A 17,787-nucleotide genomic window follows, 5' to 3' on the forward strand; every position below is an offset into this window, starting at 1 on the left:
TGATAGGGAGTGGTGCGTGAGTGAGAAATTCCTGAGAGTTGTTGTAATCTTTGGAATAAGCTATTCTCAAACTCACGTCCCTGATCATGATGTAGTTTCTCTGGGTACCCAAAACGAGGAATAAAATCTTGAAATATCTTTTCAGCTGCTGTCTTTCCGGATTTGTTTCTCGTTGGGTACGCTTGTGCAAATCGAGTGAAATGGTCAGCGACAACCAGGATATACTCGTATCCTCCTTTGCTTGGTTCCAAATGCAAATAATCAATAGAGACCAACTCAAATGGCGCACTAGTTGTAATGGATCCCATTGGAGCTCTCTGTGGGACATTGGGATGTTTTTGTTTAATACATTGACATTTCTTGGTCACATAGTCCTCAATGTCTTGTTGCATGTTCGGCCAGTAAAAGCGTTCTCGGGCAAGATGAATCACCTTGTCAGGACCGACATGGCCCATATCGTCATGTAAGCTCTTTAACACTAGTGGTTTGAGTCTTTCAGGGAGAACTAGCTGTCTGTTTAGTTCTGTTTTCCGGAAAAGTAGTCCATTTTCCATGACTAACTTGTTCCACTCGTACAACAGTCTCCTTGTTTCTTTGCACATGGTTCTTTTATCCTTTTCATTTGGACTCCAATTTCTTTGTTTCAATGATACAATTTCTTTAATAGCTGTATCTTCTTGTTGTGATGCTCTGATGTCTTCAGGAACAATGGTCATGACACTGTCTGGTAGGTTAGCCTCATCATTTTCAACAGCAAGTTGTAATGCAGCAATCCAGGGAACATCACCGCTTTGTGTTGCTTTGTTGCCTTGCCACACTGCAGACACAACTTCAGGAGACACTGTCTCAGTATGATCTTTCATGTACTGTTCAAGGCCTACTGGGTATCTGGACAACATATCTGCATCAGCATTCCTCTTCCCCGGTCTATACTTGATATCAAAGTGGAAGTCGGCTAATTCCCCAACCCACCTATGACCTACAGCATTTAACCTGGCAGAACTCAAAACATAGGTCAGGGGATTGTTGTCTGTATAGACCGTGAACGTTGGTGCGTAATACAGATAGTCTCGAAACTTATCACAAATGGCCCACTTGAGTGCTAGGAACTCAAGTTTACCAGAATGGAGGTGATAGTTTCGTTCAGCAGGTGTTAAGGTCCTAGATCCATAGCCAATAACGCGCAGCTTGTTGTTTTGGGACTGATACAAGACTGCTCCGAGTCCTTCATTTGACGCATCTGTATGCAAAACAAATGGACAATCAAAGTCAGGATAGGCTAAGATCGGAGGATTAATCAGCATCTCCACAAGCTTGGACAGCACAGTTTGATGTTCAGTCGTCCATGTCACAGGTGTGCGAGAGGGAAGCTGACCTGTGTTTTCTTTCATTTTGCAACCTCGACCCTTAGAAGTCTGGAGCTTGTTGGTCTTACTTGAGTCGGCTGAGCTTTGAAGGAGTTCAAACAGAGGTCTCGCCAGTCGTGAGAAATCTTGGATGAAAGATCGATAATAACTAAGGAAGCCTAGCAATGTCCGAACTTCTCCAACTGTGTGAGGCTTCTTCTCCTTCAGAGCTATTACAGCTTCCAAATCTTTTGGGTCAATCTGGACGCCTTCTCCTGACACCATTCGTCCAAGATAACGAATTTGTCTCTTGAAAAGCTCGCATTTGGCTGGTCGAAGTTTGATGCCATGTTGTCGCATTCTGTAGAAAACTTGTCTCAGATGGTCCACGTGTTCCTCAAATGTTTTTGAGTAACAGAGGACATCATCTAAATAAGGTACGCAGCACTCATCCCTGATGCCTTCTAATACACCTTCCATACATCTCTGGAATGCAGCTGGAGCATTGGTCAGTCCGAATGGAATCCTTATCCATTCGTAGAGACCCCAAGGTGTGCTAAATGCTGTCAGATGCCTTGACTCCTCACTCACAAACCCTTGGTGATATGCACTTCCTTGGTCCAAGATGGAGAACCAGGAATTTCCTCCAAGACTGTCCAATAGATCTTGAATGCGTGGTAGTGGATGGCGATCAGGAATGGTTTTACGGTTGAGCTCACGAAAGTCAACACAAAGACGCAGACTGTGGTCTTTCTTTCGCACGCAGACAACAGGTGAGGAGTAGGCTGAAACTGACTTTCTGACCCACCCTCTATTCAAAAGGTTGGAAATATAATCTTTGACCTCTTTATACAATGGTCGAGGAATGGAGTTATAATTTTTTTGGACAGGGGTGTTATCTGTCGTTGTAATCTGGAGTTGTAAACCAGGAATGCATCCAATGTCACCTTCTTCAGATGCAAACACATCTGATTCTTCAAACAACATTTGGCGTACTATGTCCTGTTCATGCTCAGAGAGATGGTTCAGGTTGACATTTGTATGCCATTTCTCTTGTGAATGAACAGGTATATGGTTTCTCTTTTGAGTAGAGTCCCCATCATTTAATGAGTTCACATGGGTGGTGCACAAGAGTGGATCATCTTGTCCAATGATTCGTTTATGAGACGATGGGGAGATGTTTACAGGTTTGGTTCCATCAATTTCCTCAATGACTCCTAAAGCTACCCTTGGAGGTAAGAAAATGTCATGGTTGGTTGAATTCTGAACTGGAATTCTCACCATTTTTGAAGCGCCAACAGGTACATCAACCAGAGCAGGGAATAATTCCAACCCGTCCGGCACGACGCTCTGTATGTCTGGTTCAAACAACATTACTCCTCCTCCTGGAAAAGTTCTGATACGACATTTCACTTCACAGATTTGGCCACTTGGAACATTAAGACCCTTCTTTCCAACTCTCACTGTTGAACTCTTTGATTCTTTCTGAGATGGCATAGTGCAAACCACAGAGACTAGAGTTTCAACACTATTTTTATGGATTCTCAAAGCCTCTGACAGTAAGTCCACCAAGTTGATGTTGTTTGTCTGGTCAGTGTTTCCCATTATGATTTCTTGTATCACATTAAAGCCTAGCAAAGGGCTGCTTACACTCTCTTGACTTACAAGCAATGGAACATAGAGAGCAACTGAACCATATTTGAGGCTTTTGATCTCGAGCAGGACTTCTATCCACCCATCAAATGGCACCTCTGTTCCATTAGCTGCTGTGACTTTGAGAGGGTGTTCTGGTAGTAGACTCTCAAGTGGTTGGATCGTTACATTTGGTAGAGCTTTCTGCACCCATGACTTCTCCACTATGCTCACTTGTGCCCCACTGTCCAATAGCATCTGCAACTTGACCCCATTTAGTTGGCATGTCACAGTGCATCTACCACCAATCAGCTGTGCAACATGTTTCTTCTTAGTAAAGTTGTTTTGTTTGATGGGCCTGGTGGAAGATGGTGTGTCCTCTTGAAGATGCAGCTTTGGAGTGGGATGGGACTCTGCATTCTCTCTGATCACTGGTGGTCCCGCCCCAGCGACCTCGCCCAGTTTCCCGACGGATTGTTCTTCATCAGACAGCCAACCGCTCTGTGTCCCTCTTTCCCACACTTGAAACAGTGGCTACAGCTATCCTTTTCTTGGGAGACACATTGCTGACATCTTCGTTTAGCTTCTGACTTTGCTGGATGTTTTTGGTGGGGAAAAGGTGTGTGAATGTTTTCAGTCCCTGAACTAACCATAGGTGTTAAAGCTTTCTCTAAACTTTTGGTCAGTGATGAAACCTGTGCTGTTAGCTCTTGTATGGCAGTACGATTAGCTTGGACTTCTGCCTGCATCTGAACTGCATTCTGATTTTTCTTATCCATCTGCACTGTACTGACGCTGACTGCTTTTGGTTTGAGAGCCTGACCTAGTCTATTCTGTCTCTCTGTGTCTTCACCTACTGACTTTGTTATCACTTCTAGGATAAAGTCATCTGTGACTTTCTCGTCTGAAAGGTGGGGTTTAAGATCTCGTCGGACATATGAATATTTTTCATGTATGCCCTGGTAAAGTGAATGTAGGAACACTCCCTGAACTAATTTCTTGTCATACTGGAAACCTGTGCTTACTTTAGAAGCAAAAAGCACGCGCTGTTTTAACCCCATCAGTCTATACATAAACTGTTGTGGACCTTCTTTATCGTGTTGTCTTGCGTTGCTCAGTTCCTGAAATAATTCAGTACTACTCTTATCTTTAAGATGTGCTCTGAGAAAACGCTTCAGCTCAGTTACAGTCAGACTATCTTTTGTAATCAGCATGTCTTTAAATGTACCCGGTTTAATTATTCTGAGAACTGTTCTAATGACCTCAGTCTCAGTGAAACCTTCACTCAATCCTTCATCAATTTGCTTACTCAAACAGTTAAAGCTCACATCTGAGTCAGAATCTGAGATCTGACCAGCATGAATCCGAAATTCTCTTCGTGGGAGTAATGCAGCAACATCTGTCAGCTTTACTAACCTGGTTACCTGATCAGCAACAACTGGTGATGACACTGTCTTACTGGACGCTGATGCTGCTACAGTCTGCTCAGTCTCATACACTGATGCCACTTCCTCTTCATCCACTGAATGATGCAGGTTCTTTGCTTCTTGGGCTGACTGCAGTTCATCAAGGAGGTCACGAAACACCAGCAGGCGCGACATCCCTTGGTCCTCCAGACTCCTCAGTTGTTTACTTCTTAAAAAGTCAACAATGAAGTCAAAGAGTTCCACCTCGGACGACTCCTCCCCTGGGGCGTCTTCTCTCACCTCATCTTGGCACGATACTGCTAGCTGGTGAAGCAAATCTCTTCTGGCGTCATCAATCAGTTGGTGAAGTAGCTGCTGGATCTCCCACTGAAGCTCATGCAGCGTCGTCATCTCTGGATACCTGTAGTCTTGACCTTAGGTCATCAGCTTGTGGAACATGAAGTCAGGATCCCACGGTTCTTTGTTGGATAGCACCAAGCCAGCAGGAGGCGCTATCCCGGACGAGCCCCCAAATTTGTTACCCCGCAACCTTGGAGGGCTGAGGGTAATGTATGTAATGTAACGTGCATCTATATCGGCTATCTAACTGGTTTGATGTTGATACCGACTGGAGTTCTGCTTTGCTGTTTCGGCAGACCCGGATCCAGCAGCCTTGGAGGAATAGTCAGCTGCTTAAGCAACAGAGTTTAAGCTAATTAATTTAGAGTTTTTATGGAAGGCACTGCTGTTCAATAGATGGGTAGACAAGGGAGTTGATTTGGTAAAAACTGGGAAGACGACGTGAAATTATCACTTTCATACTTCTACCATTCAATGCTGGAAGGCATGAACTCTGTAAGACATGTGACTTTTATTTCCAGAGTTTTTCTGAAAATGTCACTTAAATCTTGACTTCACAAAGATCCCAAGCAGAAAAATGCTTTGCTTATTAAACCCATTTTGCTTTTTCATGCTTTCTTAATTCCAGTTTAAAAAACTGTCAACATAATTACTAACCAGATTTGCTTTAGCAAACAATTTCATGATGTTTCTCAGTTTTCCGCTTTATTTTCTATTGATAAAACAACTATTTCTGTTTTTGTACCATAATCACAATAGATCTTATCTTTGGTCAAATTCAGACATGTTTGAAAAAATAAATAAGGTGTATCAAAAATTCAATTTCATAGAATAGGCTTTTTTTGTTTTGTTTTTTACACAAAAATATAAAAATAATTTAAGCTACATACAGAAAACTTTACTTCGGCTATTGTATTCATCTCTGACTCATATGCAAAAGAATATTGATTTACACAATTATGCAAACCCTTCAAGTAAAGTGTTACCATCTGACTTTATTTTTATCTTATATTTCAGCTTTTGCGTCTGTATTTTTCATTTGCAAACAAGAAATAAAAAGAAACGTTTTTGCTGATTTTGCATAACTACTTTGATTTTCTTCCCTTTTGTAAACATTTTTGAGATCTACACATCGCAGTCATCCTGTCCTTTGACTTAGATGTCAACAGTTTAATCTGCTGACATCCAGGCACAGCAGACTTGTGAAAGTTGGAGACTTTTAAACTTCCTTATTCAGTTTTATAAGTGAAGCCAACGTTGTGTACGTAGGACCATTTCACAATTGAAGATCCACCTCTTTAAGACCAGATGTAACAGAAGAACCTCCAACAACTGATCCAACTACAACTTTTAAAAAGGTAAGCACTTTTTCAAAATTGATTTTTATTTCCATCAAAATAAAAAACAAAAGAACTAAATTATTGGATTCCTTCTAATTATCAAAAATCACTCACAATGTGGATACAATTACCTTTTTCTTTCATATTTTTATGTTTTTCAGGATGATCTGAGGATTTATTAGATGGATGTTGGGTCGTGGTTTTAGTGACGCAACTGAAGGAGAAAATGTAAATTATTTATGTTTCCTAAGACATGACACTAACTGCATTACCATTACAAATGTGTGTTTATATTTATATATTGTTCATATTTTGCTAATGCTAATTCACGTTTGATTTATTAAAATCACACGCGAATAAGCTTCTTCACACGATAAGTCATTAAAAATCATGGCAGTGACGGATGTAACCAGTTACATGAGGTTCATAATTCAGCCATGTTGCGAGCGCTCGTCAGCCATCAGAGACGGCGGCGTCTTATTCAGGCGTTGGAGCCCAGGCCTGTCACGATAACAAATTTTACTCAGCAATTGTCTGAAAAATTATTGAGATAAACAATAATATTGTTTGAAGACCATTTTAAACTGATATAATGGTGATGACATAATAATGCAAGTGATATCCTGCAAAAATAGATGCACTTTATTTTCAAAAGAACACTAAGCACTGGAACTGGTAAACAAAATAAACAAAAAAACAAAAACAAAAATAAAATTGACTCTCAGTCTTCATTAACAAAAATTGCACTTGAATAAAAACTAAACAACATAAAATCAAAGTGGAAATAAAAACTACATTCAACCAAAAGAGTGCAGATTATGAAGTCTGTATACTATCCTGTCCTTCAATAATCATTAGATTTAGATAGAGAAGACAGGCATATCGGACTACCTGATCCAATAGTTCACTCCTCCCTTAAGCTCAGTTCACACTACACAATTTTTTTTGCCCCGATTTTCCAACAATCCTGAGATCGTTGGACAATCTTAGGATGTCCAACGATCGTAACCAATCATCCTGTAGTGTGTAGTGCGTTAGGACTGATCGGGTCCAGTCGGTAGAACGTCGTGGCGCTCCGATCTAAATCAGGCATATTCAACATGTTGGATTGTCTTGGCCGGTTTAACATGGCAGCGTGTGGGGCTTTCCCCGACTGGGAGCGAGAACGCAGCCTGTTGCTGCAGAAAGCGCGGATTCCCCTCCGTGCTTTCTGAGGGGAAACGGTTGACACGGCGCAACCCAAAGTCCAGCGGACATCGGAGATGATATGTGGAAACAACATTAATGTTTATTCATGCAAAGAATATCCACAGAAATAACAAGAGGAGTTGGAGGGAAACTGGTACTGCAGTTGATAAACCCGGTAACGGTTCAGCTGTTCATCGTTAGCGTGACATAAATAGGTTATAATGATAATGTTATTCATTCAGTCAGGACTTTACCTGACACTAGCCACACGCATTGCACGTAGATTCTAGTAAAACATTGATTAATACCTGGTTTTAAAATGAATTAACTGAACTTGTAGCCATTATTTTGTGCCCATTGTTCTCAATGTAATTTTAAACATTAAAATGGTAAATACTAATAAACCAATGAAGCTTAAACACACAGATGGTAAAGACAAAAAAACAGAATAACTCGCCCCCACATCAAGCCCCGTCCTTCACTCTTTTTTCCAACGCCTTTTCTTTTTGTTACATCTTTTATCGCTTAAAATAAGCTCACAATCTATCGCTATTGCTTCGTCATCAGCCGTGCTTGTTTACATTAATTCACGTATGACGTAGTGGGCTTTTACGGGATTTTCTGTCTGAAATCTGAATGCCGGTGAGAGAGTGTGGTGTGTTGCTCTTGCCGTGTGGCTGGACAACCCGATCGAACCGTTATGCCTATGATTTTTTGTCGGTTAATGTGTGGTCTTAGGTTTTGAAAATGGACCGACGATCGGCCGACAACTCTAAAATTGTGTAGTGTGAACTGGGCACACTACATGATTTAGTGGAGGAGTTAGTGGAGAGCACCGGAGTTGAGCCTTTTTTCATCCAGTGTCACCAATAGAAAGAATAAAGGCAGGAAGAAACGATAAATCCGATAAATTAAAATGAGGTCAATAACTTTCATTTATCATGCGCTTAATTGATTTATTGTTTATCACGACAGGCCTAGTTGGAGCAACAAGCCCCTAGAGCTGGGAGCTGCTATATACAGTATGTGGCATTTCAGAAAAATTGTAGCTGGCGATTTTACAGAAGAGCGATGGATTCAACACAAATGACACACAACTTTTGTGTGTGTCATTTGCTCTCGCAGCAAAACTGTGCAATGCTGTGAGAGCAGAGAACAGAAAACACCATCGTTCTGCCACTTCCCGTTATCTTCCTCATTTCTGCCAGGACTAATGTCTGGTTGTTGATCATGTGACTCGTGTGATGCGAAAAAAGTCTTTCAATACAACTGAAAAAGCACAGCAAAAACATTAGTTTTTTTTTTAAGAAATTGGTGTGTTTCCAACAAGCAAATTCAATTTCATAATTTCAATTTGTGTAATTCTATGGTTAATGGAAACACAGTTAATGTTTGGTGGGATAAAGTGAAACACTAATAATCAGGGTTTCCTAATGCAGCTACTGCAGAGTTGCGACATTGCAAGCAACTTAAACACTTTTCTTGAGAAGAGGAACAAAACAGGTCCTATGGATAAAGCACAAAATTTGTGTAAAATATAGACAAAATATAATTTTTTCAAATATCTGACTAAATTAACCTGGGCCATGTGAGCACAACAATGTTTGTTTTCCTGGTGTTTGCTGAATATTTTTTATTTTAAACATTGTTTTGATTTTTTTCTGACCACATTTCTTCCTGGAAGACGATGGTTCCCCACCATCCTTCTAGTTTTTAATGATGCGTTGGACAGTTCTTAACCCAATTCTAGTAGTTTCTGCAATCTCCTTAGATGTTTTCTCTGCTTGATGCATGCCAATGATTTGACCCTTCTTAAACAGACTAACGTCTTTTCCACGACCACAGGATGTGTCTTTTGCCATGGTTGTTTAAGAAATGAGGAGTTACTCATTGCATCAGCTGGGGTTAAATAACTTGTTGCCAGCTGAAAGATAATCGCCTATGCCAGGCATGTCCAAAGTCCGGCCCGGGGGCCAATCACGGCCCGCGGTCAGATTTCATACGGCCCGCAGCTTCGGTTTTATAATGTATTATTTATGGCCCGCCTGCACTGTGAAACAGAATAAATAAATCATAAAACTTGAAACTGTAATTCCTCCTTTCACCAAATGGTGGCAGCACCACTTTAATACTATCAGTCTGCGTCCGTGCAGCGAACCCCTCTCCGCTCATTTCTGCCACTGCAAAGAAAACGAGGAAAGCTTACAGTGAGGGCCGCCGCTTTCAAGAGAGATGGGAATTATAATACTTCTTCACTGAAAATCAAGGCAATTGTGCTTATCTAATTTGTGAGACGGTTGCCTTGTTTAAGGATTTCAACGTAAAGAGACACTACCAGACTAAACATGCTAACTCATACAACAAGCTAACAGGAAGTGACCGTGCTGAAAAACTGAAGCAGCTCCAAGCTGCACTGGCATCACAACAGCGATTCTTCACGCGGACCTGTGAGTCAAAAGAAAATACCACCAAAGCAAGCTACGAAGTGGCCATGTTAATAGCTAAACATGGCAAACCTTTTACTGAAGGTACATTTATCAAAGACTGTGTTGTGAAAATGGTGGAGAACATTTTGCCCTGAGAAGAAGCAAGAATTTGAGAAAAATGTTTGCCTGGCAGTAACAGTGTGGCACTGAGAGTTGAGGACATGAAACTGAGTGTTTTGAACGGCAACGTCTGTCACTATCAGCAGTGAAGAGCCAAAAAAACATTTATGCACCTGGATTTATGGCACTTATTTTTATTAAACTCTTGAGTAAGATTTGGTTATGAACCTGTAGATGTGACAAACTATTACTTTCTGAAAGATATTGTAAATGACGAGCAAAATTCACTTGTTTTAAGATTTAATAATAACAGACAACTTTGCATTACTTATAACTCCTGTTTAAAATGTTCTTGAGGCAAAGATATTTTTAAACTCATGTAAATTTAAGGTATTTCATACAGTTTGTTCAATGTTATCTGACTCTCCAGATATGAAAGAAAAGCAGAATTTGGGTTTTTAGAGTTGTTCTCATCTGCCTGAGTGGCTTATATTTGGTTATTTTGTCATTTGAAAAATAAATATAATTGTGACAATGAAAATTGTGTATTTGCATGAAACTTTTGCAGTTAAAAAATGTCCAGGGCGTGCCGTGGTGGCGTAGGGCGACCCGTATTTGGAGGCCTTGAGTCCTCGACGCGGCCGTCGCGGGTTCGATTCCTGGACCCGATGACATTTGCCGCATGTCTTCCCCCCTCTCCTTCCCTGTTTCCTGTCAGCCTACTGTCACATAAGGGACACTAGAGCCCACAAAAGACCCCCTGGAGGGGTAAAAAAAAAAAATTCAAAAAATGTCCGAACAAACTATTGGCCCCCGGGCATCTTCACTTGATCAAATCTGGCCCTCTTTGCAAAAAGTTTGGACACCCCTGGCCTATGCAGTACTTATCCAATAGGAGGCTTGTACCTATTTGCTTAGTTAAATCCAGGTGGCGACTTTTTTTTTGGCCAGGCAGTGTATTACACAAACTGCTTTAACCATTTGATTTCTGGTTTTTAGTTTTTGCAGAATGGCATCAAAAGCAGTTCAGATGGTATGTTTGATCCTCGGGGTCATCGGCCTGACTGGGGTCATCACCTGTTGTTCCCTCCCTCGATGGAAAAGGATAGCTTTCACAGCAAACTTTGTGACTGTACAGGTAACTACAGATTATGATTCAGAGAGCATCACAATGTATTTTATGATTTAGGTAGACAAAATATTATGTTTTGTTAGCTCTATGTTTTATTACTCGACTTTTATTGTAAGTGTATTGTTACTGTATGTTTTTAGCAGCATGATACTTACTGAACCACTAGGTATTCAATATTATCAGCAAGTTTTCTATTAGATTAATATACATTTTTGCAGGAACTACTGTATATATATATATATATTTTTTTTTATTTATTTTTTTTTTTTTTAACTGAACCTCTTAGATTAAAATAAAGAAAAAATATTTAAAATATCTGACTGGTTTAACATACAAATTGTTTCTGATTACAAACATTTTTATTTTATTTTTTTTGCTAAATGCCAAAATATTTTGAGATAATTTTTTAGGAAATTCTTTTCAGTTCACATATTCTTTTCTCTGTATTTGACTTTTACACATTAAGACTCAGATAAAAGATTTGGTTTTCCTTCCACATCTTTTCACAATAGCTTGCTTAGTCAGTAGGTCCATTCCTACTGACTGAACCAATATGCAGCTATGTGAGTTTTTCAGCTCTGCTCACTAATTTTTACATCATGGCTCCACAAAGAAACATTAACTTTGTTGTTCTTAGTGGCTTTTTGCTTTGGGTATTGTCTGTTAGAAAGATCAATTTGACCCCAACCTTTAACTTCCTGCTTTACTATTTCCACATAATGTTCTTTCCTCATGATGCCATGTATTTTGTGAAGTGAACCAGTTGCTCTTGCTGCAAACATCTACAGAACATGATGTGATATAGTATCCATCCAGCGATGGATATTTAGTCCATCATTGGATTAAAAAATATAACAATATTTATTAATGCCAGACATATTTTAGCTTTTTTGGACCACAGAACAGTCAGTTTACATCAACGAACACTAATCAGGCTTTTCATGGTGCTGATGGCTTCTTCCTCTCTGAGTGGCCTTTCAGCCCATGTTTGGCAAAAGACTAATTTCATTCCCAAAGAAATCTACAAAGTTTCTGAAAATAGAAATATATTAGGTTTTATATTTGATTTAATATGTAGAATATTTAGAATATCTAATATTTTGTTTCTGTGTCTTTAGGTGATTTATGAAGGTCTATGGATGGTCTGTGTGGCACAAAGTACTGGACAGCAACAGTGCAAAGTGTACGACTACATTCTGTCGCTACCCTTTGACCTTCAGGCTGGCCGCGCCATGATCGTCATCAGCTGCATCCTCTGTGGGCTCAGCCTCCTCATCCTGTTCTTTGGTTCTGACTTGACCAGATGTTTTCAGAACCAAGGCACCAAGGCCAAACTCAGCATGGTGGCCGCAGCGGGCCTCCTGCTGGCCGGCCTGCTGGTGATCATCCCGGTCAGCTGGTCGGCGCATACCTTAATAAGAGATTTCAACAACCCTATATTACTGAATTTACAGAAGAGAGACCTGGGAGTGTGTATCTATATCGGCTGGGCAGCCGGTGTGATGTTGATCCTGACTGGAGTTCTGCTCTGCTGCTTCAGCAGACCCAGATCCAGCAGCTCTAGTGGAACCGTCAAATACCGCAGAGATTCAGGTCTAAATGACAACTTAATTTAGAGGTTTTATGGAAGGGGCTGGTGTCCAATAGACGGAGAGACAAGGGGGTTGATTTGGTAAAAACTGGGAAGACGACACCAGAGATTGTAAATACTTTATGCTAACAATAACTGGATCTGATTATTATTTTTATATTTTTTCTGTTGGTGCTCGAAGGCTTGAACATTTTTATTTCGAACATTTTGTAAGGTCTTTGGGTTGTTTTTTTTTCAAACTGCCTACAAATCATTTATTATGAATTTGTTCTGTTTGTTTCTTTACACTGATCACTAGAGATTAAAAGCTGGTGTGCTGATGATCCTGACTGGAGTTCTGCTCTGCTGCTTCAGCAGACCCAGATCCAGCAGCTCAGGAGGAACCACCAGCTGCTACAGCTACAGGGCTGCAAACAATGACGTCATTTAATGAGAGGCTTTATGGAAGAGACTGGTGTCCAACAGACGGGTAGACAATGGAGCTAAAACTGAGAAGACGACACTAGTGACTGTAGCAAAAATATTATATGCTAAGAATAAGGTCTGATTATTATTTCCATAATTTTAACTCTGTGTGCTTTAAAGTATGTACTCTGTATATGTTAATTTCTAACATTTTGATTTGTTTTTTTTTATCTAGGCAAAACTCTTAAATTTAGAGTATTTTTTTGGAAATGTCACTTAAAATTGACTTTAAAAAAGACATAAGCTTAACAGAATATTAAGATGCATTAAGAGTTTCTGTTAACAGAAAAATTACATTTCATAGTGATCGTTATCTTGTGTTTCCTTATTTAATCCCTTTCACTTTTCTGTCAATTCTTTCATAATTTCTTTATTCCATTATAGAAAGCTGCCAATCAGATGTGCCTCATGAAACTAATTTATGATCAAGTTTCTGAGATAATCTTACTTTCTACCGTTAAAACATTTACTGTAAGTTGTTTTGTACTATTTTTGTGTCTCACCAAAGATTAAAGATGTTTTAAGGAAAAGTTTTTAAAAAAATCAATCTAAACACACAGAAGACTCACTTCATTAAAGATTTTTTTTAATTAAAAGAATCTATTTAAACTTTATCATAGAACTTTATCTGTGCAATGCATCTGCTGTTTAAGTCCTTTTATTTGACTCTTATGCAAAAAGAAGAGTTTTCCACCTTTTTTTATATACACCAGTAAGAAAAATACACATATAAACAGTGGAAATTAGTTTTCTTGACATTATTGCTGGACTCGCCTTTCATGAGAGAAGAACTTGATGTGAAGAAAATTCACAATTATACTGCTGTGAAAATACAGAAGTGTAATCTCAGAGAAGTGTGAATTTCATTGAATATTTTCCGAGTCACATTGTTTGCGTGCCGGAATAATCCAAGTTTATTTTCGGCGGAGGTAAGCAACTTTGTTTTAATTTTTATCTTTGCTAAATGAAGACCGTAAACTATTAAAATGTCGGGCTGTTTTTAAAAAGTCATAAGTTATTTGTATGAAATTCCTCCCAGAAACTGCCTTTTGATTTTTACCTACAGTGCATCTGGAAAGCTCTTCACTTTTTCCACATTTTGTTTTTGAGTTGTTTCAAGATCTGCAGAACTGGCCGGGATTTTATGGCAGGATCAGGATCAGTTTTAACACAGTCATTTAGACAATATGTGCCAAATACCACACCAAGGTCTGCAAGAATCTCCATTTGGATGGGGAGAGCTTTAACCACATTACCTCAACCGCTGCAGAACATGTCCCAGCCTATTCTCATTCTCCTTCAAGGAATCTGAAAAGATGACCAAGTCGTCAAGGAATATCAAAACCTCCCTAAGATTAATGTCCCCGTGCAACTCTCCGTTAACCTCTGGAAAGTGCTGCATGCCACATCCAATTAAACTCATAAAACCCTAGAGGGCAGATAAAAGCAGTTTTGGGTTTGTCTTCCTCCTCCATCTCAATTTGGTCCAGACTAAGTCCATTACTAAAAACTATTTGGGTCCAAAAAGTACTGAAAAAGTCTCCTCAATGTTTGGGAGTGCTTAAGCATCCCTTATAGCCACGTCATTTAATGTGCAATAGTCAATACACAGGCGAACGTTGGCATCCTTCTTTTTGACAACAATAGGAGAGAAATCAGAGGATTCAAATTCCCGGATCACCCCAGCTTCCAAAGCATCGTCAGATGCTTCCTCACCCCCTCACAGTCATCAGGATGAATGGACCTTGATCGTTTGAGGAGAATGAGGGGATTAGGCAGAGCTCCTCCATACTAAGCTCTGCTCTCCTTCCGACAAAACAAACCGGTCAGATATAGCAAAAAATAAAACTTTCTGAAACACTAACGTCTTCAAATAAAATAATAACTCAAACCTTAGCGCAAGGTTCAAAACCACCAGGTTATATGAAACAGATGAAATATTTTCTGTAGGTTTTCTCAGCACACGGATGATTGAAAACACCAGAAACGATTGAACTACCCAGAAACAGAGAAGAAGTAACTAGCTACAGCGAGTCGCGTCTAACTCTTGAACATTTAAATAAATTAGAAGAAGCGAAAGTTGAAGGTGCTTAATGTTCTTTGTCCCAAAGCAGATATTCCTTTAAGAAAAAATTTAACAAACTTCGCTTATGGTTGCAAACAGCATTGCAGGGAGATAAAAAGGAAAAAGTGCAGGAACATGACAGATAAAAACCAAAATATACTTCAGTGGAGATGTGAAAAAACACATGGAAGACATGAAAATGAACAAAGATCCTTATTTTGGTATAGACTGATGAAAATATATTAAAGCAAGATTATTAGCTTTACATATAATGTTTGAGTTCATAAAAACATGAGTGAAAAACACTTTTAAACAGCTTGTAAAACTAATGTTCAGCAGAACATTAGTCTGCTTTACTAGAGTATTTAAGTATTTTAATGTACACATGGCAGTTGATTTCTTTCTTTGATGCACTAAATATATTTAGTGTTTTTGTATATATTGATATATAAATATATTATTTTATTTTGGCAACTACTTATATAGGAAAGTGAAACTAAACTCTTAAAGTTACACATCTGTTTGGCCATATCTAATTTAAAAAATATGTCATAAGATCATTTTTTGGCAATATCGCCAACCCCTAATAGAGCTCTTTGACAAAACAAAGTAAGAAAATATGAAATGAAAATACCAAGGGAATAAATTGCTCCCCTTGTTTCTTTAGATGCATGTTGTGATAATAAGGCTTTGTTTTTTTTTTGTTCTCTTTTTTCTTATTGTGTTCTTGTATCTCTAATCTACAGTACCTGGGTAAGTTTGAGTGTCTGTGACTCGATTCCTTAGCTGGAAAATCCTGGCCAGTATACTAGCAGGAATCTTCTTCAGTGTGTCCTCCAAGGATCTGGCTCGCCATCACATCCAAACATCAATAGGGAAAGAAAAAAAGAGAAAATTATTCTACGCATAATATGCAGAACAAAAGAAAACTAGAAAATTTCGGAAGAAATTTAGCCGGGGCCTGCCAAGGCGCGCCCGTCGGGCATGGGCCCGGCGTCGTCACGCCACAAATCGGCGTCGACGCTAAAGAACGCCGCAACGTAATCAGTGGCACGCCGAGAATCGCAAGAACGTTAAGCGAGGCGGACGTGCACCATTCAGTATTATAAAGTAAGTATATCAGCTAAAATCAGCAGAAACGCTAATGTTAGCGTCATTGCTTTCATCAGTATGTGGGAAAGCACTAGGATATTTTCTGTAATTGATTTACTCCATTCAGTATACTAAACATTGCTAAAAAGTAAAATAAATAGCTAATAGCTTATTGAAGCTAAAATGCTAACGCTAATGAACCTTGCACTGAACTGTTTAGTAACAGTTCAATGCTCATAAACTGCAGGAAGGCAGTTCATTAGCATTTACCTAATGATTGTCACAAATATAAATTTTCAATAACGCACACACACACAACATATTACAGTTTAAAAATATATATTGACCTTATGTTAAAGATTTCTACAAACTTTTTACAGGTAAAGTTTACAATGAACCAAAATTACAACATTTAAAGAATACCATAAATTTAAGAATCTAATGTCTCTGCAATAAAAAGAAATTGCTATCTTTTTTATTTTTAAACAACACCTCATATTGTTAAATAACTGATTTTATGTATTCAAGTTTTAAATATTACATTTGAGTTTGCATGGATGTAAAATTACTGCTCAGTTTAAAAATTACAGTATTTTTAAACTGAGCAGTTTAAAAATATGCTCAGTATTTTTAAACTGCTCAGCTAAACTTTGCTCTTTAGCTCGTTAGCTTGTCGATGTTTCAGTTTTATTCGCTGGGAAAATTATTCTTTGTCTGCTTTGAAGATAAGCAGACAAATAATAAAAAACAAGTTTTGATATTAACTCTCAACTTCATTCACAAAACTTTTTCGTTATTTATTACGCAACGAACATGCATTTCACATAAGAACAAAACAATGAGGTGACGTTGCCTGTCCTTGAACACAACGCTGATCCCTCTTCACCCTGTCACCAACTCACACACATCCTCATTGTGTTGTGTTCTGTAAATAAACAAAACACAAGCAAAATCAATAAACTATATGCATATTCCAGTATACTGAGTTTTGGTTTTACATTCATTCTATTTAAATTTAGTTTGTTCGTGCTTACCAATGTTTCCCCTGGTCAGTTCGTCGATGTCTGGTTTTAGTTCTATTCTGTGGCAATCCGCAAAACGGCGTGTAGGTTTTCGTCAGTAATGCGCGATCTGTGCTTGGCCTTGTTTAAAGTCATTATTGAAAACATCTGTTCGCACAGATAGGTGCTTCCAAACGTGGACAAAACACGAGCTGCATGGAGTCGAAGCTGTGGCATCAAATCAGGGGGCAGTAGACGGTAAAAGTCCTCGATTGAAACATCACGGGACTTCGCTCTTTAGCTTGTTAGCTTGTCGATGTTTCAGTTTTATTCGCTGGGAAAATTAATAATCAGCTTGAGGTGACTCTGCTGCACTCTAGTGGCGAGAAGCCGTAATGTTGGTTGGTAAGAATCGGAAGGCATTATGGGATATGTAGTTTGTAGTCAATTCGTGCTCAAAACCTATTTTAAGTCAATCAATGGGGCTGTAAAACGGTGGTAGGGGGGAGAGGGCCACATAAAATGACGTAGCCGGCCACATGTGGCCCGCGGGCCTTGAGTTTGACACATGTGCAATAGAGGATCTATCTGCTGCTCATGCAAAACAGTCTATTTTAATCCCA

The 17,787-nt window shown here is 39.1% G+C and overlaps 2 protein-coding genes across 3 annotated transcripts in view; both read left to right on the top strand.

The window, feature by feature from the left end:
- The window catches only part of LOC116735171 (claudin-4-like), a 34,435-nt gene extending 21,116 nt beyond the window's left edge, over positions 1-13,319 (top strand). Inside the window, exon 4 of the mRNA XM_032586841.1 lies at positions 12,974-13,319. The gene's annotated coding sequence lies outside the window, so the exon portion shown is untranslated. The remainder of the gene's footprint in view (positions 1-12,973) is intronic.
- On the top strand, positions 5,839-13,319 carry LOC116735169 (claudin-4-like). Of its 2 annotated transcripts, XM_032586835.1 has the most exons (4): positions 5,839-6,102; positions 6,246-6,312; positions 10,818-10,956; positions 12,069-13,319. In XM_032586835.1, the coding sequence occupies exons 3-4, from the start codon at positions 10,828-10,830 to the stop codon at positions 12,564-12,566; spliced, it is 627 nt and encodes a 208-aa protein (XP_032442726.1). In that variant the 5' UTR covers positions 5,839-6,102; positions 6,246-6,312; positions 10,818-10,827; the 3' UTR covers positions 12,567-13,319. The 2 variants fall into 2 exon arrangements, with proteins under 2 accessions (XP_032442726.1, XP_032442725.1); XM_032586834.1 differs by lacking the exon at positions 6,246-6,312 and having other exon boundaries at positions 5,850-6,102.
- Positions 13,320-17,787: the final 4,468 nt, after the last annotated feature.

Source organism: Xiphophorus hellerii, chromosome 16, assembly GCF_003331165.1.
Source record: "Xiphophorus hellerii strain 12219 chromosome 16, Xiphophorus_hellerii-4.1, whole genome shotgun sequence".
NCBI lineage: Eukaryota > Metazoa > Chordata > Actinopteri > Cyprinodontiformes > Poeciliidae > Xiphophorus > Xiphophorus hellerii.